Source organism: Gasterosteus aculeatus, chromosome 21 (genome assembly GCF_964276395.1).
Source record: "Gasterosteus aculeatus chromosome 21, fGasAcu3.hap1.1, whole genome shotgun sequence".
NCBI lineage: Eukaryota > Metazoa > Chordata > Actinopteri > Perciformes > Gasterosteidae > Gasterosteus > Gasterosteus aculeatus.
The window spans coordinates 15,635,458-15,658,138 of NC_135708.1; the positions used below are offsets into that span (position 1 = coordinate 15,635,458).

The window sequence follows — 22,681 nt, forward strand, 5'->3', positions numbered from 1 at the left end:
CCATTCAGGTGTTGATCAATTCTTCTTTTCCTTTTCTAATCTGTTGTCTCTTGTCTTTCCAAACCTTTGGAAACCGAGAATTCACCCACCAAATTGTAATAACGTCACCCTTTATTTGAACGTCGTCTGTAATATTGAGGACAAATTGCATCACGTCCTCTATATGGATTCTGAGACGTGGAACGAAAAAGGACACCTCTTCTTCATAGCAGCGAGACACGGACTTTGGTCAGTTTCATGTCTCTTTGTGGTCATTTTGAAGCTCTACCTGATTTGGGTGTCTCTTTTTGAGTTAGATTTTGGAGGTAAAGGCAACTCTCCACCCATCAACCTGTGCCCTGTTGTACCCTTCAGTAATGAATGACTTTACCAGATTTTACAGGCGGATCTTTGGGGAAACAAGGTTGCAAAAGGGCAGAAAAGAAGATTTAGAGATTCCAATTCCTTCATCATCTACGTTTATAAATAATTCAAGGGCGTCGCAGTCCGACAGCACACCGGATGAAAGTTACCTGGAGGCGGTGAGAAAGATCATCTGTGTCCCATCAAAGCTAGTACCAAGCCAGTAGTCATTTCAATATTTCATCAACTGAAATGCATCGTTTAATAGCTTGTCCCTTTGACCCCACGCACTTCACCTACAAATAGGAAGATTTACATTACTAATACATAAAACAATAACACCTAAAGGAGTGGGAAATGCAATCTATTCCATGTCAAAACAGAAAAGTGTGTCTTTATGGATCAGCTGTCCATGCGGGTTGCCAGGTTGTTTACATCCTCCGTAGCAGATGCTAATCCCTTTGCAGGACCGTCATTGGTTTTCTGCCACTAGGGGGCAGTGAGGTTAAGTTGTGAACACAGAACTGACGCGTCGCCTTGATGTTGATAATGCAAGCCTGTTTGCACGCTGTTGCCTAGATACACATCTATTTGTTTATCTTGACTCTTGTTTCTGGGTTAGGGTTAGTGATGCTAAAATAAAGAAGCTGAGTTGGACTGCAGAGTTGATCGTCCCCTGTGGTGTTGTCACATAAAAACGTTGATTATTTCAGCTTAGAACTCATCAAGGAATGAATCTTTCCCTCGTAATAAACTGTCTCTGCCAGTGAAATGTTTGCCGTGAAACTCTGAATTGATTTTCTCGCAATCTCCTCCTAGCGTCCCCTTGAGGAGTCCTTCGAATCAGTCCATTTCAAGCAGTTTCAATAACACCTCTGCACTTACAAGCTCTGTGTGTCATTACAACCACAGTAACATGACACAGATCGAGAAGTGATTGCAATGAGACCTGTGTTGTGGTGCCAGTTGTACACGCATGCGTTACTGCATCGCTGTAGACGTCGCGGCCTCGGCACTGACCCACGTGGAGAGCGTCATGTCGGCCCCTGCAGATCACCTGCTAATTATGAGCGGCATCAACAGATGACGGCCTGCACTTACTGCTGTTTTCCTCCCGCTCAGATGCCGTCATGCATGTGCAGTTTTCTCTGGGAGGCGGGGGGGCGTTCAGGGCCCTGTGGGCCTGGGCTGCATTAACGTGACAGCAAAGGTGAAGAGGGACAGACGCGTCACTGCTGGCAACGCCCCAGAAAACCACTTTATCTTCCCTGTTGTTATTTTGCGGCCCACCGAGGCCGAAGTGGTTGATTGTCGGTGCGGTTGGAGGGTTTGGTTCTGCAGCGCACAGGTGGATATCAGTTTGAGAGAAGGGGAACAGGGTAAACAACAGATTGTTCAGGGATCGTATGAAGCGTATGAGCTTTGTCGAGTCTGAGAAAAGGACAATGACAGTGTCATAGTGATGTCATCGGGGTTATCGGAGGAGGGGCTTTGGAAGTACTTTTATACAAATCCTGTAAAAAGCGCTCAGCAAATGAAAGAATTGGAAAAAAAAGATTGATCGTGTTAATTGGTAAATTATTTGTTATTGAGGCCGTTAGTTACAACATGAGTGGCTTATTGTAAATGGATACCAATAAGTCTCTTCTGACCCCCGACATCATTCACGTCCACTGGACGAGCTCCGTAAATTCAACACTTTGATATAATAAAACCACATAGTGTTCAGATAGAAGATATGTCTTTGTACAGAGCTGCTTCTAGATGCGTTCAAGGACACCAAGGTCACGACCTCTGTATTGTTTCAGAGAATCTGAAGATTTTATAGCTGGATTTATTAAAATAATCTATGGCATTTTCGTGGAGGCTTTAAAACAACATTTAGTCAATAATTCAGGGGGATTCATTTCCCCAGTGGACATTTCATATGTAAATAAACTCTTAGCCTCACTCACTTTTACTAAATTCCTAGTTGTCATAAAATGTACCTTTAAAAATATTCCCTCGCAGACGGTGTAGTGAGCCCCCGTCACTCCGCCCTGGGCCGCTGGAGGGGGGCGGACCGAGCGGGACGAGGCGCGCCGGAGGCGTGTTGTTGTTGTAGTGAGCGCGCGTGGCACCGTGGCGAGAGGACGGTCGCCATCTCTGCGTAAACACCGCGGAACCGCATCACGCGGTTTGACTTCGCGCTGTGTGTGTGTGTGTGTGTGTGTGTGTGTGTGTGTGTGTGTGTGTGTGTGTGTGTGTGCGCGCGCGTGTGTGTGGATCGAAACGTGAGCGGGCGGGGTGCTGTGCTGCCTGCACGCCGGCGGACACACACACACACACACACACCTCTTCGATGCGGGACTGACGCGTTGTTTGTTTCCTGCGCGTCGGACTGTCCCCTCGGATGTTTACGGACGCGCCTTTTCTCACTGACATTTCGTCCGGCTCGTGTGCTCCCCGGGTTTGTGTGTGTGTGTGTGTGTGGGGGGGGGCTGAAGGGGGGGGGGGGGGGGGCGGGAGTGGGGGGACTCAATGCTTGGAATGAAATGGGATTTTAATGGTGCGAACAGCGGACGCTTCGGGGACGGTCGCGCGCTCGGCGATGTTTGCCAGGGAATAAAAACGGTGCGTAACATCTCGTTTCCATGGACAACACGTCCATAATAACACAGGTTGCAAATCCGAAAGAGGAGGAGAGCATTTGTTCAAATCCAGATAAAGGTAAGACACCTGACACACACACACACACACACACACACACACACACACACACACACACACACACACACATGCGCACACGATTTAATGTGGATTTCCATCTACGGAATATTTACGTCGCTCGGTTGCCCACATGTGATCTGCCAGGGGTCGCTGCACAGAGGACACCGGGTGCAACATTAAGACCCGAGTCTCCACGGAGACCCTCCATTGTTCATCTGAATCTGGTGTGTGCCACCAATAACACCAGCAATCATCAGAGGTCAACAGTTTAGGCGACGGTGCACGAGGAAAAACGTTAAAGTACTCAAGCGGGAGAATGCATGTGTGCACAGGAGACCCGTTGGAGGCACGGATGTATTTATAATTTCTATTACAGTGTACAGTGATAATTAAACCAGCGGCGGTCACGTAACCTGTCCGAGGACGAGCACGTTAACAACCTCAGAAATGTCCACTTCCAGATGTGTAAAAAAAAAAGAAAAAGTGCCCCGAAAACAACAGCTTAACAGCTGCTCTACAGATTACACACATTTTCTCTCTGTTGTTGCCATTTCACCATGTGGCGATGACATCAATGACAAATCCGCCCCATCAATCTGGAGCTTTACAGTTTCATTAACTTTGAGGGGGGGGGGGGGGAGTTGTTGAGGACAGTCACACATTTCTGATTTGAATCCAGCGCACAAGTAAATCTGGCACCGCCGTAGTGTGTAACCACACGCGGGATAGACAGGTGTCTGCTGTAAGCAGGAGGGCCCGGCTGATTGGAGCTCAGGGTGCTGACATTCTCCCACCAGGACCCACAACAGGGCAGGAGGCCGGAGGGACCTCCTCAGCTTCCTGCTGCACCCATGCGCTGGGTTAAAGAAAAGGTCAGCTCCCTGCATCACCTCTGCAGAGCGACACTCTGTGACCTGTGAGCGAGTGCAGCGACGGATCGTCCTTTTTTTCTCCCTCGTCAGCCGCCTCGATAATTAAATCCTTCGTGAACAAATCAATGAAAACAATCACAAACAACAAACACACGACGGAAGTGTGAAGCACCCTCCAGGAAATTTGTTAGAAATCAAATCAAACCGCTTCCATTAGCACATTCTTTTTTAATCGCCCGCTCAGAGTTCCCACACCTTCTGCTCTGCAACATCCTGCTCGTCCCGAACAGTAAATCCCAGATGACAGAATGTGGAATCTGACAATTAATCTGGCGGGATGAAATCCAGGGAGGGCAGGACACGCGGGTTCAAACGGCCTGCTGGCACACGTGCACACGCACACACACACGCACACACACACGCATTGAGTCCCGGCCCCTCAACACTGGCTCTGTCAAAGCAGACAACAAACAGAGCTTGTTGTCCAGGACTCTTACTCTGTGACCTGCTTGGCCACGAAGGATCACACACACACACACACACACACACACACACAAACACACACACACACACACACATACGCACAAACACACGTGTGCACTAGCTGAATATTTCAGAGCACGAGCGAGCTATTTTTGGGTGTCCTATCAGTTTCATTTGAGGCGAAGACATAGTAATTTATTAGCACCAAGGTTTTTTTTTTTGGGACATTTGGTCAGGTGGAGGATTTCTCTTTATGCATTATGGATTATGTTAAATGAGGGTTGGAGTCGTAATTGGCACAAAGTCACCCGCGTCTCGCTGTTGGCGGATAACGGGCTGTTGTTTTATCAGCTTCATCGGCTTGATAACGGTGTAAGTATTCCGAGCGTTTCTACTTCGATAAAACGTGGTACTCAAAGGTCTGATATTTCTCAGCCAACAGCGCCTGAGCTCAGAGGAGGCTGAGAAAACCCAAATGAGGCTTCTCATTTCTCAGACCCTTTACGTTTCTGATCTGATGCAACGCGATGCAACGGCTGGACTCGCACAGGGCGGCCAGCCTCTCTCTCACAGCGATAACTCCACAGTTTGACAGGTATCAATGGGCCGGCTGTTTAACTCAATCAGATTAGGTTTAATCTCAGTTTATCTGAGCTGCGACTGATGAAAGTGTTTAGCTGCTTGGGCTCCTGGTTGACACCTTATTTATTTCTTTGCAAATATTCCCTACTTAAATTAGCCCTCACTCATAGAAATGACAAACATTTTATTATTCCAACTGAATTAGGTTTAGTAACAACTAAAGGTGAACCTCTTCACTAGACCATAATGCTTTATTCAGAGCGTCAATAAACAAAAGCAAAAGAAAAAGTTTAGTGTTGTTCCACGTGTGTTTTGTAGTCTTTTAGACCGTGTTAATGAATCTCTCAATACTCTGTTGTTTATCTTTCTGCGGCAGTTTGAATGTTCATATTAATGATAAATGAGGCACATAGAAACACGCTATATATGAGGTCTTGGTACACTGACAACTCTTGTCAGTTCATCATTGTTTTTGTTTTTTTCATGGTCTTGTTTTTTCAAAAAAAAGCGTAGTATCACATCTTATTGTTCAGTTTGCTATTTTACTACATTTGTCAGTTTTCCCCATGGTTTAATGGTTCCCCTGAAGTTCTTGTAGATTTCATCTTAATCTCTTACTGCTGGTAACAAACAATGAACACAAACGGTGTTTTAATCGTTGCATGCATGTTTTCTCCGGCTGAAGCTGAGTGGCCAAAACCCCACGTCATCACTCCATTACGCTGCTGCAAGACAATGTCACAGAGCCCATTAACGTCCAGTCTCCTTAAAAACCAGGGATCAAGCTACTCCGTCTGGATGAGATGTACAATTTCAGACCATGATTCATATACGGCGTGTTAAAATGACTCCCCAAAGCGCTTGTTGGTTAGAAAATCTGCAGAAAATCTGAAAAAAAGACTGAAGCTGTAATTATATATAAAAACATTAATGTGGGGAAAAGTGTGATTTCATGCCTGTTTGAGGTTGTTCCTGGAGCACGCTGCTGAACGTTTAATAAAGTGTTTATGGCGTGTGGACCACACCTGCAGGGGCGTGTGTGTGCAGCCCAGAGTCCCTGGCACAGCCGGCCACTCTGCTGTCATGACCGGACTCTGTGGCGGAGGATTACCACCCGTTTTACAACACAGCGGATTGCTGTGCTGTGCATACAGTGAATTAATTCAGTGCACCATTTGAACTTAGAATCAGAAGAAGGCTTGACTCCGAGGCAATGTTTCTCTCGCCACAGAGAATGCATTAGGAAAGGTTCATGTCAGATTGTAAGATGAAGAAATCTGGTTGCAAAAGAAAATCAGTGAATTTGCCCTTTAATTATGAGGCAGACGGTAGAGGCTCGTGGATTGTGAGACACAGCGAAGAGGAGATGCAATTGCACTGCAATCCGTCCCTGCAGAGGCCACCGGGGAAAATAGTGTGGGTGGACGCTTTCTTCACTCCTACACTGGCTGGCTGTGAATACTTAAACCATCACTATGGATGCACTTCTAACTGAACAAAAAAGAGAAACGAGTTCACGTCGCTGCTGCTCTGAAGTCTCTGCACCGGCTCCCAGTTTAAAATAGAACGTTAATGTAATTTACTTTGTTCATAAATCTGTTTACAGACATTGTTAGCGTGCTGCCAGTATGTGTGTTTAAGTAGTGGATCCACATGTTCCGGCCCTGTTATGATTATACATAAATATATATGTGTGCGTGTTTGTAAGTATGTAATTGGCCCGTTTAAAGGAGTGTATACTTACATCTGACTGCTGCACATCAGAAACATTTCTCTGCTCCCAGTGAATGGGTTTTTCTGGGCGTCCTTTTATGCCTGTGTGCTTTGGACCATATGTTTTTACTGCATTGTGGGCAAGTTTTATGTTTGAATGTTGCCTGGAGGCCGGGTAGCTCATAACGCTGTGGTTGCTTGTTTTGGAGCAAACTTCTACTTCAAAATATCCAGCCTGGGCTTTAAAGAGAGGAATTGAAGCTCAAGATTCTTCATAAAAGAACATTCTCCTCAGCAGATCTCCATCCTGAGCACATTATTGTAATAATAATGTCATTTCTATTGATTTACACGCGAGATATAAATTCTATGGTGGGATAAGAGAATTCTGGATGCGTCTTGTATCTGTTTTCAGTTTTCAGCTTAATTGACTTCAGCTGTCGGTGTCCTTCAGCTACTCAAACTTTGCCTCGATGACTCCAGCAGACGAACGGCTCGCTCTTTTCTGCCGCGCGCTCTCGCCGCGTCTCGGTTTGAGCGCGCAGCATTGTTGTGGGATTACATCATTTCTGCCTTTCCCGTTTGCCTCGACTCTTTGGCATTCAGAGGCCCGCCGCGACTCAGCGAGGACCATTATTAATGCTCCAAAAAGCCACCATCCCTACGGAGCCAAGAGAAGCGGCTGCCACGCGGCCCGCTGGCGTCCCCGGGGCGCCGCTGCCGCTCAGAAGCCGGCCTCCTGACGGCCGCCGGTGAGCGTGGACCCCCGGACAGGCTGCCCTGAGTCACGTTGCCTGCCACTCCGTCGGTTGTTGGACAGGAGAGCGTAGAAGGCGTTTCTTTAACCCACAAGCAAGGGATGGGAACGGAGGCTGCAGCAGACACAACCAGGGATTGTTTGTGGGCCTCTGCGTAGGTAAAGGTGAATACTGTGTAACCTCCAGGGGCACCGAGTGGGACATGCTGCCTGGGGAAATGCAGAGATGAACGCCTGTCAGAGAGCAGAGGCAGGGGGGGGTGGGGGGGCTGTGGCAGCAGCACATGCTTCCCAACACACACACACACACGCACACAAAAATACATGACCTACTTGTTAGCTTTCTCTCCATCCGTAGATAGCACAACTTTAATGCGTCTGATTTGATGAACAACAAGCAATTTGTTGTGTTGATGCAGGCTCGAGTTCAAGGATGCTTCCGTATTTAACAACTCTTAGAGAGTCATTTCACAGAAATAAGATGGTTGGTTTATTTGTCGTGCACATAGGCTGTGTGTAAGAAGTGGACACTCATTGGTTTTCGGATCACCGTTTTGAAGCCTCAGCAGTTTGCCGGTTGCCGTCTTGATTTTGGTTCTTCTTGTAAACTCCCGTATGTCCTGGAAGGTCAACAGTAAACTGTTCCCCTTTAGAGGTGAGTTCCCCTTTAAATCCCATCCATCAACAGCTCAACAGGAGCAATTTAACATCACCGAGCGCACAAGCTACACTCACGAGAAGGGCCTTTTAACACAATCTGACAATACATCAGTTTGTAACTAACCAACAGAGCAGGAGGATTTCCCTTCAGTCATTGAACCGTTGAGCAGTAGATGAGAATGTAAAAAGATCTATATATAAATAATAAACTGCCGCGGCCCCAGACAACGTGGGCTGTGTTGCTGCCGGTTGCGTAACTGCAGCAGAGCAGTCAGATCTCCTCCCTCATTATTTCTCCCTGAGCTCTCAGCGGGTTAATTCCCCCGCGCTTGTCATCTCCTTTATTACGCCGAGCGCTGAGGAAGCAGCCCCCCCCCCTCGGGCAGGCTGGCACCACCACCGCGGCGCCCACTCCGCTGTACCACTGGGAACAGGGACAGGGGAAGACAGGGAAGACCTGCCCACATGTTTTTGTCCCCCGAGTTCACGGCAGCAGCTGAGAGACCGAAGCACCCGGCAGGACGACGGGCGCGTGTAATTCTCTCTTTCCTGACTTCAAATGTAACTGGGTCATGGAATAAATGTCAGTTACGTAAGGCCATGTAGGATAAATACATATAAATATATATATGTGTGTGTGTGTGTGTGTGTGTGTGTGTGTGCATAAATCCTCCCCGATAAGTAGGGAAATAAGACCAGAGACGAGAGGCATCTGCTGGAACTGAATGTGCAGCACCTCCCCAAGCTGTAACCTTCTCAGGCGTCCACGTGTGGAAGCAATGAGGCCTAGTGGGAGTTTATTTTATCACACTGTGCTTCGACTGCCTTGATGGCCTCACGCGCAAACGCAGCAAACCCTCGGACCTCAGCGGAGTGAGCGCACACAGGCCGGAGGATAGCAGGCTCCGCTCGTCTGATGCTACCTAACTCCACTCAGCTGTTTGTGTGTGTGTGTGTGTGTGCAGCCACATGTTCATGTGTATTACGAAGCAGGGGATCTTTGGTGAAGTGTCGTTTTCGGAGGCCGATCGGTTGTGATGATGATTTCTCTTTATTGGAAACAATCGGTGATCTCAGTTAGGGTATGAACAAAAGGGTTAGAGCAGATGAATTAATCCAGTCTCAGTCCATGTCTACTGCTGCCGCCCCCCCCCCTCTGAATGTGGTGAACTCAGGACATTAGATGCGGGGCTCCAGGCCACCAGCGTGTTACCTGCAGCGTGTGGGTGAAGAGTACTCTTCTACAGTTTGGCTGCAGCTGTATGAATGTTTTACGTCGCACATTGTTACGTAAGGCATAGACAAGTGGTACCACTTTCAATGAAAGCACCCCAGGCTCCAAATCTCAGTGAAGGAAGGTAGGATATAATCCCCCCCCCCCCCCCCCCTAAAAAAGCCTGCCCACTGTTTGAGGCGATGAAAAGGGCTCATTTTTGCCCCTCGGTGTCTCCCTGCCACTATGTCAGGAAGGCTTTTTTCCCAATTACACAGCATTGAAATCTCCATGGCAGCTGTTTTTACCGCGGCGTATGTGAAGGACCCGGCTGTGCCATTTAAAACCGACCCGTTTTCCATGTTAATTATTTAAACTGCACATTCAAATGGATGGTTCTCACATTTACCTCTTACCCCCCCCCCCCCCTACGGGAACTGTACACTTTACCTGCCTGGCTAGTCGACTAACTGCTGCTGAAGTGCAGTTCAAGGTCTGTCACACAGGCGCTAACAACACCACAACACCACAACATCACAATACCACAATACCACAATACCAGTGTACAGTATAAAGGTATTTTACACACGGGGATTCATTCTGACAATTCAGGTGTGCTAACGGATGTGACTTGTTGAAGCGATGTTGTCATATTTTGATATTTCGACCTGAGCACAACGTTGACCGTTTTGAACAAGCTTCGCTCCGCTGAATCGGGCGGCCAGAAGCATTTGGCTCGAGCGCGATGAATGTCCTGTCACAAACCTTTTTAGACGCCGTCCATCAGCTGAACTTGAAACTACCGTCGTATTTTGAATGTGGCATTTTGTGTTTGGACTGGCCGCATACTTTATGGGCTTTTTAAAGCTGCAGTTAAAAACGAGGCCACCTCGAAAGTCTTGGGCTAAGCCGGGGATCATATTCCCTCTCGGAGCTCGGCACCAGTCCAGTGCCGCGGGTCATGGGGGTGATTATCTCTTCCTGTCAGGAATGCGGGGAATTTCCTGCGTTCTCTCCCTCTTCCGGCCTCGTTAGTGGTTTGCGCCTGAACACGTGACCGAGCGCCCCGGCTGGCTCTGATTGACTGGAGAGCCTTTCGTCGTCGTTACCTAACGTTTAGCAGGAGCTCAGGCACTGCCATAGAGGGATTTTATTTTTTTTCTAACTGGCTCTGACGTCAAGGGAATATGCTGATCGAATGAGGTGTATTCAGCGGGTAAATAATTCCGCACCTGCTCTGATGACGCGTGGGCCCTACGGTGAAAGCGCTCACGTGCAACGGCCCTTTATCTACGTTCTAGTGAGCATTCATCACTATGATCCTGGGTGCTTTAGTGTTTTTGACTGGTGTCAACTCCCCGCTGTGTTAATGCAGGTCAACACACTCGTCTTTTGAATGGCAAGTGTTGCACTTTAACCTTTTGCTGTTATTCTCAGAGCACGAGTCCCCTCCAGTCAGATTCCTGAGCAAGGACGTGGAGAGGGGAACGTTTGTGTCGATCTGTGCACGTGGCTCTTTGCCTGTGAACATGTGAACATATGCTGTGTGTGCGTGCGTGTGAGTGTGTGTGTGCGTTTGCCCGGCGTCCGGTAGCAGTCAACTCCCAGCTATGTTGTTTGTGTCGGAGGGAGAAAGGAAAGCTCTGTTTGTGTAGGGTGGTGGTGCAGGAGGGGGTGGAGTAAGAATAAGACTCATGCATTGGCTGTCTCGCCTCAGTGACTCTCTCCACCCATTCTAGGCCCTTTTCCTTTTTTCTCCCATTCCAAGACCCCTCTCCCTTCGCCCCCCTCTCCCACCTGCTTTCCTCTGGGCGGTTTCAGACCAGGGCGGGAAAATGTAGACGTTCTCAAAATGGAGGAGAGAATAATGACATCATGGGGTTTGAGGCCAACTTTGAAAACACAACACTTTTTAATAATACTTGTATTAATGGCTTGCCGTCATCTATATATATTGTGTTTTTCATTAACCATTAAAAAGCCATTAGATACAGCTTGCAAACATTAGTAAAAATGCCATTATTCATCGTTGAGAGCGCCGCAAATGATATTCTACCCTCTTCAAATGAAAACCAATCTGCTTTGCCACTTCACAGTCCAGGAGAACCAACCAATTATTACTTGGGTAATTTTCTGTAAAGGTCACGCCACAGTATAAAGTTTGGCATATGTGTTTAATAACACCACATTAGTGTGTGTGCCATTAGTGACCTCCGCCTCATGGGGTTAATGATTTCAGTGTGCGTTTCTCCAATCAGATGACTTCCTGTCGCATTCAACCATCAATGCAAATCAGTTCATAACAGCAAGTCTGCTTTAAAATCCCTGGACATACACAGAGAAATACAGAGTGCATATTTCTAGTGTGGTTTAATCAGCCGGCTGTAGCGGCAGTGAGTGCATCGCGTCCACAGGAACAGAACGTCTCCTTCGATCATTAAGCAGCTTCCATCAACGCAGCATGTTGCGTCCATGACGCTGTTTGTTTAGCAGAGTCTTGCTGCACTGGAACATCCGTTGGTGGAAGACCGAGAGGCCCCGGCGCGCTTCGGGTTCCAAACACTGGTCGGGTGGAGCCGATCTGAAGGCTCTCAGGACAGAGGCAGGCTGCAGGCGGCATGGCTAACTGGCTAACTGGGCCGCCGGTGTCACGCCGGCTTCTCGTGCACGTTAACAAGACGCGATGGCCGCTCCGAGGCTCGAATAAACGATGGTTCCGGCTAAAGTCAGCCGCTTCAAAGTCCTGAACACATTCAGGATTTTCCCTGCCGAGAAATCACCTTTTTAAAGAAATGGAAAGGAATAAGAATTTCTACGTGGGGGATCACCTCGGGACAATTGCGCCGTCAGATTTAAGCCTTTGTACTGGTGCTGCCCAAATTTCTATTTTCATCCACTCGCCCTCTCAGACAGAAAATATTTATGATACAATAGCGTGAAAGTAGGCCACAAGCTTCAGAGACCGTGAAGGAGGGATGATGCAACAAGGGAAGTGTATTAAGTGTATGATGTTTTCTCCCCGGAGCTTTGCACCCCTCTGCCAACTCTTCTGTTTGTATGAATCTAGTTTCAGTTAAATCACTTTCTGACACGCGGTCAAAGTGATAGAAGGGCTTTTGCATCCAAGCTGTTTAAGATATGAAACATCCACACAGTGTACAGCGGTGTTAATTCTACCCAATCAGGGGCTCTTTTATGGGAACGGCTCAACATTTTCTTTCTCGTATTGTCACATATTCAGCTATTTCTTTCGCACGTGATACTAATCCGTCTGTCTTCCTCTCTCTGTCTTCCTTGATGTTAATTAACTGGACTTCCTCCCCAGAGGGCGCTCCGATGTAGCCTATTTCTGTCCCTGTGCTCCCTCGTTGTGTTGTACGAGATACATCTCAGCTCCTTCTGTCACAATAATGCGATGACGCATGTTAAATGCAGCCCGACGGCAACTCCGGGCCTCACTTCTGCCTCGTCAGAGGTCGCTCTGCATTAACATGAACGCCTTAAGATGCTGTGCTCTCAACAAGTGTTACCGTTGCAGCAGTGCTGTAGTGCCATAAGAGCTATTTTAGATCTCAACTGAGTAGCTTTATCACTTTGAGACACACAACGATTGGGAAAGACGGTGTCAAACAGCATGCAGGAGTTTCCCATGTTGCCGTCGTACTTCCCTCCCTCACTGGCGCCTTCTTTCCTCGTGTCTTGCAGTCTCCCAGTCCAACGGCAGCCTAAAGAAGCATCGCAGCCGCAGCATCTTCAGCCCCTTCTTCTGCTGCTTCCGCAAATACAATGACTACAATGTGGAGCCGCCAGCCGCCAACAACAAGTCGCTTCCTCTGCCCCCGCTGCCCGAGGAGAACGGCGGCCCCCCAAAGGTGAAGCTCTTCTCTTCTGGCCTCATTCTGCGCGCCATCCTGCACCCACGTGACACGTAAAGAGGAATCCTGTGTTTGGTTCTGTCACGGCGAGCCTGTTAAGGGTTTGCCTTTCTCCTGCAGAGGGCCCCGAGGCGCTGCGTTGCCCTCGCCGAGCTCCCCTGCACAATGTTTTCCAGCTGCTTCGAACCCGCTGAACTTGTGGGGGTGGGGGGCGGGGGGTTGTTTACCGTCCGCTGCTCGAAAAAAAAAAAACCACAGGCTCGTTTCCCATCTCGCATTCTTCGATATCTGCCTGCGCACACGAGCCCTCACACGAAATAACACACGGAGCGCAGAGCGTGCGGGGCCCCTCCCCAAGCCACACACACAGTCTCATCATCTCACCACATATCCATGACAACACATGTATGCACACACACACACACACACACACACACTGCTTTAATGCATAAAGTGGGCCTTGTGTGTGTCCGGTGTGATGGATTGCCTTGCGCCCGCGCTTCCTCCACAAACACGTTCTTCTGCTGCCAGGGCAGGTACGCTGGGCTATAAAAGGAGCGACATCATATCGCATTTCCACTCCTGTTTACCTCATTCGGGGGAAGGAATGCACCGCATGTGGGCCGCGCTGACCCGCTCGCTCCGGAGTGAACCTGGCGAACCTTTCGCCATAAAAAGCCCTATTACAGCGGCGGGCTGGTTTTCCCTCCCGGCGGCGTGCTGTTGCTGGATTTCTGGCGGGACGTGTTTGTTACTATGGCAGCTGTGGTGCTCTCTCTACCACAGTGTGTAGCGTTCATCCCTTTCCTCTCTTCCTCTTTCTCTCTCGTGTTCATTATCACAGTGTGGACGACGTTGTTTTCACCGCTATTCTTGTCTTTTTTTTCTTCTCCTACCACCGTGTGCCTCTCACTCACTCTCTCTCTCTCTGTTTATCCTCTACAGTGTGACCAGGTCCAGGTCATCCCCATCCCCAGTGTATGTATTATTATCTATTCATTTTCCTCCATCACAGTAACCCTCTTCCCTCCGCTGTGCTGCATGTGGATGTCGGCCTTCGAGGCTTTATGCCGCTTACCCTCCAAAAGGCCCAAATCTGTTCATTTCTCTGTCCTGAGGTCCGTCAGATTCATTGAACTGAGTCTTTTAGAAGAGAGGCTACAATAGTTTTTACTCCATCAGAAATTCACGTTGTTTGTGCTGGAGATTTATTTATTTATTGAGCAACCCCTGCTGTGGCCGTGCTTTACTGTAATTTAGAGTATTCACACTCACAGCATCAAGCATAGCAGGCAAGTTTTAAACCACATCACACCTCCCTCGGCAGGAAGGCCATGTGGCGACACGGTCTGCTCGTAGTGCTCCCGGTGGCGTCCGGTCGAGAACTCTGAAAGGCGACTTAAATAACTCGAGCTGATCTGAATATGTTGTCTGTGCCGCTCAACTCGTTTAAATCAACCAGAAAAAAAACAAGACTCTGACATTTGTTGCTATTTTTATAAGTAGTTCTATTCTAATAAGCGGAGCTTCTTTATCTCCGTGCAGGTGTCAATGTCAAGGTGCCGGTCAATCACCCGTTCTTTGCCGGGCCTGACAGGGTGTCATTCGGCGTCCTTGCTCACAGGGAGTTCTTCCCATGATACTGTTAGGGTTTCGGAAAGCTCTCGAGGGAGGCCCGACTCCTTTGTTCTCGTCCCGGCCGGAAACAAAGAATCAAAAGAGTCAGCTTGCTTAAATTCAAAAATCCAAAAGTATTTAATAACTAAACAACGTTATAAGGAATACAATTACAAAGTGAAATACAAAGCGAACAGTAAAATATTTCGCGAAATAGAGAATCCTCTGAGCAAGTCTAAAGTGACTTATCAAAGCGGCTGCAGGAAAATTCTAACAGTCCTTTCTCCGCTTTGGTCCTTTGAAAAGTCTTGAGGTGTTTCTTCTTGGGTGCATTTGGATGTCATTGGCTTCTTCTTCAAAGTGTCCCCTCCTTCATTGTCCCCTTCACGTCGAGGTGTGAAGCTGCAGCTGTAACCTGAAACCTCACTGTACTATCTGTCCCTCACATTCCAATGCACTCAATGTAGATACATTTGGCTTTATGCCTCAATGAGTGAATATAACAAAGCAGCGCGCCGTCCCGCGATAAGATGCGATAACTAGAAGCGGGAACGAGCAGCAGCACGGGACTGTGTACATGTAAGATGACAAAGTCCTTGCTGCTCACCTCTATATATATTTGTGTGATAGTGTGTGTGTGTATATGTGCCCCCTATGGCCCCACCATCTGCCCCGTGCCTGTCTGTAACCCCGGGCCTGCTTGGCAAAGGACACAAGCATCTCAATACTGATTTCAGGCTCTGCCATAAATGAGCTATTAACTAAATTGAGCTGTTATTAACTTAACTAACTTTGCTGTCTCAGCAAATTCTTTGCACTTTTGATGTCAGAACATCGACAATTTGATGGAACAGTCTGTAAATGCTCTTCCCTGAGCCGTCATCCATCATCGCACTCTCACTGTGGGTGCAATTTGCAGCACGTTCCCTGTCATGCACCTCTCCATATATACACAATAATGAAATTATGCTATGCATTGTCTCTGCAGCCGCCGGACAAGTTCCTTCTGCCAGAGGTCGGTACAGATGACTTTGGCAAGAACTGCGTGGTGATCGACCTGGACGAAACCCTCGTGCACAGCTCCTTCAAGGTAATTTACCAAACCCTCAAGCACACGTTTGAGTACAAGCACTCGTGGCTTCAGACGTATCGTGCTCCTTCTTCTCAGCCCACGAGGGACAACAAGGATTAAACCCCAATAAATCCAGAAGACGACATTCTTTGCTGTGAAAATGAGCACGCTGGCACGGCGGCAATTAGCACAAGGTGCCACCGAGCCGGTGCACATTATCTCAGGCAGGAATGCCTGTTATTATGGCTTTTATGCACCTAGCTGCCACTATAACAAGGTGTTGGCATGGCAACCGATTCTTCCTCTGCATCGTGCAGTTAATCACTATGAAGAGTTGTTTGGCAGGAAGTATAATCGCTGTCCGGGGAGAAAACATGTACTGTATCCACAGAACGTCAGCGTTTTATGAGCTGCCTCAGACCTCATCAGCGCCAACTCTTTCCCTGGGAGTCAACCACCCACATGTCAGCGAAACACTAATGCCACCTCAATGAAATGCTCACAACGACTGAATGCAGCGGGCCCACAATGCTATAATTGACAATGTTACATGGTAGTTATCTAAAAGGTGATAGAAGATTGGGCACCAACAGAGCAAAAAAAAAGCAAGAAATATTGGACCACGATCGGCAAAAATATTTTCAGCCAAGGAGAATTCTTGATATTTATACTGCGGACAAATGATGAGACTCACATGTCCTCCCTCTACTGACACACCCAGAGACCCACTTCGGCGCCGCTCTGCCTCGCCAGAGGAAGCGGCAAAGTTGTGCAGGAAAATAGCTGAAGGTGAAGCTGAGGAATCTTTTGTGTTCGCTCCGATTTCATCCAGCTGTGAAAGGAAGGCGTTCATTCAAGCAACTGCGTTAGAAAAAGGCTTTCAGTACATTTTCATATGACTGGGAGTTCATTTGCCGTGGAAAGTCAAGCGAAGGGAAAAATGTTCGCACACTGCGCCGCACACGCCCATTGCACTCCCGAGCCAATATGAGGGCCACACATACACACACATGGGTGTGTCAAGTACAGAGTACTGCTGCCTGCAATGACCGCAGGATGAATTTCCTAGAAATCCTGGAGTTGTTTTAATGGTCTGAAATGTTTAATTTTCCTCTCCTGACAAAACAAAACCCCCTTTTTCCCCTCCTCCTTTTCAGAGAACTCGGATCCACACTTCATACTAAAAATGAATTTAGCTCAGAGTACAAGCATGAGGTATGAAATAAGTATGAAATTGATTCAGGCAATGCAAAGTATGAAAATCAGATGGGAGAGGAAGAACAAAAAACAAAAAAAACACAGAAACTTTGGGTTTTCACTTCCGTTCAGAAACTTGCAGGATTTCCTGAAGATTATTTATTTTTAGACGTGAAGTGAGACGTAATTTTGCATCACAATGTAAAGCAATTCCAAGCCGTAAAAGTCCCCATGTGAGTTTGACAATTACTCCGGAAAAACAAGCTGCACGGACAATTGACAGATGGACATTACATAACACGTCACACACTGTATGCTTCATCCTGTGTTTTTAATGATGAAAAGACCATTCCTGTGCTTCAGGATTAAATCCAGTGTGTGTTGGATGTGTAAAGATGGCTGATCGGATATATGATAATAATAGTAGAGGTTATTTATGTAACACTTGTCAAAGCCAATGCTCTGTTAAAGCAGGAAAATCATTGAAATACAATAAAGAACATTTTCATTCTGATTTCATGGGCAATAATCTGCTGCTTTATCAGTGTCCACGTTTCTGCAGGCTGCCCATAAGATGTTGAGGCTCGGCTGCTGGGATTTGATCCCATTTAGCCACGAGAGCAAAAGGCAGGTCAGGTACCGGCGATGAGGCGCTGCGCCTCGTCTCACGGGTGTTCAATGGGGTCGAGGTCAGGCTAATATAATATATTCTATTTACTGTACATTCAATTATATGTGATACTTGCTGTCATATAGTAAAATGCACATTTATTAAACAAAACAAGGAATGCATCAACCTTAAATCCATAAATTATTTAAGGGCCACACAATAAAAAAAAATAGTTTTAAGAAGACGGTGTACAGTGATACCAAGGGTATCAAGTGTTACTTAATCAGGTGGTATCTATTCATGTAAAGGAATCATTTTATCAGTAATGAAATGCTCCAGCTGACGTTCATCCCTCCATCCGGTCTGTTGAGGTCAACGCCGGTCCAGCAGAAATCCATAATACACACACTCATACTGCCTTCTCCATCTACATAATCCCTCCCACACATACATCTCCCTCCATCATACCTCTCGCCCTCTCGCATCCGGGCCCAGTGCAGAGCAGCTGTCGTGTGTCTTCACATGATGGAGCGATTCAGCAGAAGAAGATAACAAATCTCTCACCGTCCCTCTTCCATTTGCGTTCTGTGGCGTGAGCAGAACATATTGCCCAGCTGATGCAGAGAAAAGCTCACATCTGTCTGTTGTTTGTCTGGGAACCGGATCTTTTATTGTGCATTGTATCACTCCTGCATCACCTAACATCTCCACAGTGGGTTTATCGTTTCACTGTCGCCACCATGTTGATATTAGACAGAAGGAGCATGTGACATGTGGAGGATGAAAATGCTTTTTTATTATTCCTGCAGCAAACACCCCCCCTGCTGGGTGGCAGGTAACTGTACCTGCGGGGTGTCACGTTGAAGCATCACATTTGGTACAATCATCAGTACCATGTAAATTAGTGTGATTTTAGCATCTATAAGCAGCATACAGACATTTAACAAGTGGTTTCTAACCCATAAATGTAAGCGTTGATTAATATCGCGGGCAGATTTGAAATGCTGAATTATACATTTAAAAAGATTATAACTTGTCAGTGTAGGATTTAAATCTTCTTAAGCATTTCTTTACAAAAGAAAAATTATTCATTATTATTTTATAATATTATTATCCTCAATCCTTCTTTTTTTTATATCAACAGCAAACCAGGTGACGGCCGCAAAACCCTTTTTTTTTGTGCTAACGTTTCCTCCTCCACCACCACGTCCACCTTTACTTTCCCTCCCTTCCCGACATCACACCGCCGTGCCTCCCGCCGTATCCCTTCATCCTCATCTCCCGCCCCCCTCTCGCTTGTCTTCCACCCACACTCCTCCAGCATCTTCCTCCACCTGCCGTTCCCCTCCTCGCTCCCCTTTCTCGCTTCCAAAGATGACACGAGTCTCCCGTCCCGCCTGCTCGTCTCTGCTCTCGTTCTACTCCCGGGTTTCTCCCGGGAATCTGACTCCTGGTTTTTTGATTTGACACTGAGAGTTCAGGAACCACCGTGTGCTTAAAGACTCACTAGTTAGAACCATATAGGAGTATTTCTTTCTTTTTATCTTTCTCCATTTGTTGGCTGTTTATCAGCCTAATTCCCAGGTTGTTTTAATCCCTTTCTCTGTCCGTTGTGTTCCTGCAGCCCATCAGCAACGCAGACTTCATCGTTCCAGTGGAGATTGATGGGACTGTTCATCAGGTACTGTGGCAATGATGTGGAGGACTTTGAGAAGTGGGCTTGAATAAAACATGAATAATATGTATGAATTTATAGCTGTGGCTCCATTTTCTTCCCCTTGGTATTCATTATTCTCTATTATCTCGTGCCTGCGTGGGACAACTTATCCTTTCCTCCTCGAATTTATTCAGTTTTTACTCTCAATGTTTTTGCTGGCTCTGAAAATAGATGCGCGGCGTGACTGTGTCACCCGGTAAACAAATGCCACAAAGCGCGTTGAAGATACCGTCGGATCAGCAGCTGAAGAGATTCCGTCACGGATTTAGAAATGAATGAAATGAAGCGACGCCCTCATTGTGACCTGAAGTGTTTGTGCTCCTGCACAAACGCGTGTTACCCGCCTCCTCTCTGAAGCGCGAGCCGCCAGACTGTCGCTGTGACCGGGTTCAAGTAATCCAGGATAGGCTTTCTGCGTCTGTGTTGGCCTGTGCTTGATTACTTGCACTCGGGGTCAGCAACTAACCGCTGGGGACCGACGGACGGCGACGAAGACGAGCTGAAATGGTAGGAAGAGCCACACACAAAGTCCGTGGTTGGGTAAGTTGCCCGGCGACTGTTTGAGAATGTCTGATCCTCACAGGCGTTCTTCTACGTCTCTGATGGGCTTTAAATAGCGATCTGTCTGTGCAGGTTTTTTTTTTCACAAACACCAGGGTGACATTTTATTATTCGAGATAACGAACTATTAAGTAACACGATGAAACGTTCTTTTTGCTTGTTTCGCTTCAGGTGTACGTGCTGAAGAGGCCCCACGTCGATGAGTTCCTCCAGAGGATGGGGCAGCTCTTTGAATGCGTCCTCTTCACGGCGAGCTTAGCTAAGGTTAACCTTTTTTTTTTATTAACCCTTGAGTTTAACGCCGCCGCGGCTTTCAGGCAGTTTTTTAACTCGCTGGTTGTTTTGTCTTTTTTTTGGGGGGGGGGGGGGTGGGTTTGTTCAGTACGCCGACCCCGTGGCCGACCTGCTGGACCAGTGGGGGGTGTTTCGCGCCCGCCTCTTCAGGGAGTCCTGCGTCTTCCACAGAGGAAACTACGTCAAAGACCTCAGCCGGCTGGGCCGGGAGCTCAGTAAAGTCATCATCATAGACAACTCGCCTGCCTCCTACATCTTCCACCCCGAGAACGCGGTAAGTGCGTCCTGTCGATCGGTGAGGACAAAACGTCTTCTACTGACGGACAAGATTTTGCATCATGATTCATGGTGATTCAATCATATGTAAGAAGATTCCTGGAAATCACAGCGTCGGAGGCAGAATGAAGGGGCATGAAGCCGTTTTAGCTTCATCTATTGAGGCGCTTTAAAACGCTGTGTTCCAGCTCCCAAAATGATGACTAAACATGTCAATAAAACAAATGATTATTTGACAAGAAATAAATGTATACATAGTTGAGGGAAGTAAATATTTCTTTTACTAAACCTGGTTCAAAATACACGGCTACGACCAAAACAAGTTAGTTACAAAGTCTCCAATGATGGTAAATGATTACAACTGCCGAACGTATTCAGCTTGATTCTGCATTGTTGTTTTAGAAGCAGCGTTGTACCAGAAGTCCCCAGTTTCTCTCCCCTGTTGAGAAGTTGCCGTCTTTGTGCCTTTCCATGCATCTCCCCCATTGATTATTTACACAAAACCTGCACCATCTCGTCGCCCATAATGCAATCCCCATCCTCCCCCCCACAGGTGCCGGTGCAGTCGTGGTTCGACGACATGACGGACACGGAGCTGCTTGACCTGATTCCTCTGTTTGAGGGACTCGGGAAGGAGGAGGACGTCTACAGTCTGTTACAGAGTCTGAGGAACAGGTAGCAGACGGCGGCTCCAGCTTGCAGCCTCTCCGACGCTGCACTGGAGGCCCCGGGCCCCCCCAAATCCCCCTCCCCCCGAAACCGAGGGGCCCCGGGACTCCCAATTGTTGTGACTGGAGTGAAATCCAGACGCAACAACTGTCGGGATTCTGTCCAGACTCTTTGTACAGGACTCCTACTGAGGAAATATTACGTGACCGTATGTACATACTATATGTTTCTAAGCAAAACTTACATAAAGTAATTTTTCTATGAGACAGTGGAGGTTTTACTATTCTAACAAGTAATATTTTAGTTACCAAAACAACCCAATAGACTCCATTCTTTTGTTGAGAATGAGGGGCGTTTTGTTTCTTTGTGTAGAGCTGTGCTATGCAGGTGGTTGTATCTCGTCTGACCTTTCATTCAAGCAACTGTGATTTATCTTCTCTTACAGAATGAAGTGCCTTCATTACTGCGCTGATTTGGTTGTTGTGTCGGGTTATGGGGGGGTGCACTTTTTTATGCTGCATATTGTCTCAAATCTCCAAATACATATGAACTAAATCCTTTGAAGTTGGAAATCTGTGCGACCTGGATAGTATTTTGCTCGTGAATTTAATAATATTGTATTGTTAAATTTACCAAAGATTTCTAAAATTCAATGTGACGCGTGTTTGAATGACGTCATTTGATCTGCGACACTGAGTATAAATTTAAAAAAAAAAGATTGAAACCCCACTTTATAGATAGAAATCTTTATGATATCATTGCCGTCCACCAAAAAAACCTTTGAGGAAGTTATAATAAATAGCTTAGATAACCTGGTATTCTATTTATTGGGGAGTTTGGGTGCATTGTAAAGAGTAAAGACTGCTGTTTGAAATCGTACTGTACAACATCATTAAAATTGCAAGTTTGCACTGTCGGTTTGTACCAGCGTGTCATCACTTATAGCTGCTATCTGTAATCTGCTATAATCTGCCGTGACGTTGCTCCGTGTCCTCTGAACGCGTCAATGAGCGACTGCAGGTCAACTGTCATCTTAAGAGGAGCCGACACGTCAATGCTGTGTTCACCATTTGTTTCTGCTGCCGCCTATTGGCCAGAAAAATCAGATGCGTGACTGTTTTTCATCTTTTAGTGTGTATTTTAAATCCAAACAGGTGTTTCGTTTTAAACCGTCATAAGTTTTGAGGTTTAAAAATGTCTTAACCGTGGAAACAAGCAGTTGACAAAACCATTTTCCCGATGAAGTTCAATTAGTAGCTGGTCTGGATCACGCGATCTTTGTGACCAGATGGAGTTTGTTTGTTTTAAACCACCATGGATGAGAAGTCCTTAAAGGGCTTAAAATGTTTGCTATTGCAATTAATTATATATACATGTCAAATTAAATCAACAAATAGAAGTATAATTTTCTATATTATGCATCTTGCATTCAAGGTAATTTTAAGCATTAAGTGGGCACAAG

General features: G+C 46.9%; 1 protein-coding gene across 2 annotated transcripts; it reads left to right on the top strand.

Annotated features, from left to right (window-relative positions):
• The first annotated feature begins 2,425 nt into the window (after positions 1 to 2,425).
• On the top strand, positions 2,426 to 22,135 carry ctdspla (CTD (carboxy-terminal domain, RNA polymerase II, polypeptide A) small phosphatase-like a). 2 transcript variants are annotated; one of them, XM_040167673.2, is made up of 8 exons: positions 2,671 to 3,051; positions 13,037 to 13,203; positions 14,152 to 14,184; positions 15,812 to 15,913; positions 19,327 to 19,383; positions 20,152 to 20,244; positions 20,363 to 20,548; positions 21,104 to 22,135. In XM_040167673.2, the coding sequence occupies exons 1-8, from the start codon at positions 2,976 to 2,978 to the stop codon at positions 21,227 to 21,229; spliced, it is 840 nt and encodes a 279-aa protein (XP_040023607.1). In that variant the 5' UTR covers positions 2,671 to 2,975; the 3' UTR covers positions 21,230 to 22,135. The 2 variants fall into 2 exon arrangements, with proteins under 2 accessions (XP_040023609.1, XP_040023607.1); XM_040167675.2 differs by lacking the exon at positions 14,152 to 14,184 and having other exon boundaries at positions 2,426 to 3,051.
• The last annotated feature ends 546 nt before the right edge of the window (positions 22,136 to 22,681 follow it).

Excerpts from the sequence above, each read along its gene's own strand:
- ctdspla (XM_040167673.2), top strand. The coding sequence starts at position 2,976 with ATGGACAACACGTCCATAATAACACAGGTTGCAAATCCGAAAGAGGAG. Across the intron at positions 14,185-15,811 it reads AGGTCATCCCCATCCCCAGT|CCGCCGGACAAGTTCCTTCT; the intron begins GTATGTATTATT and ends TTGTCTCTGCAG. Across the intron at positions 20,549-21,103 it reads TCTTCCACCCCGAGAACGCG|GTGCCGGTGCAGTCGTGGTT; the intron begins GTAAGTGCGTCC and ends TCCCCCCCACAG.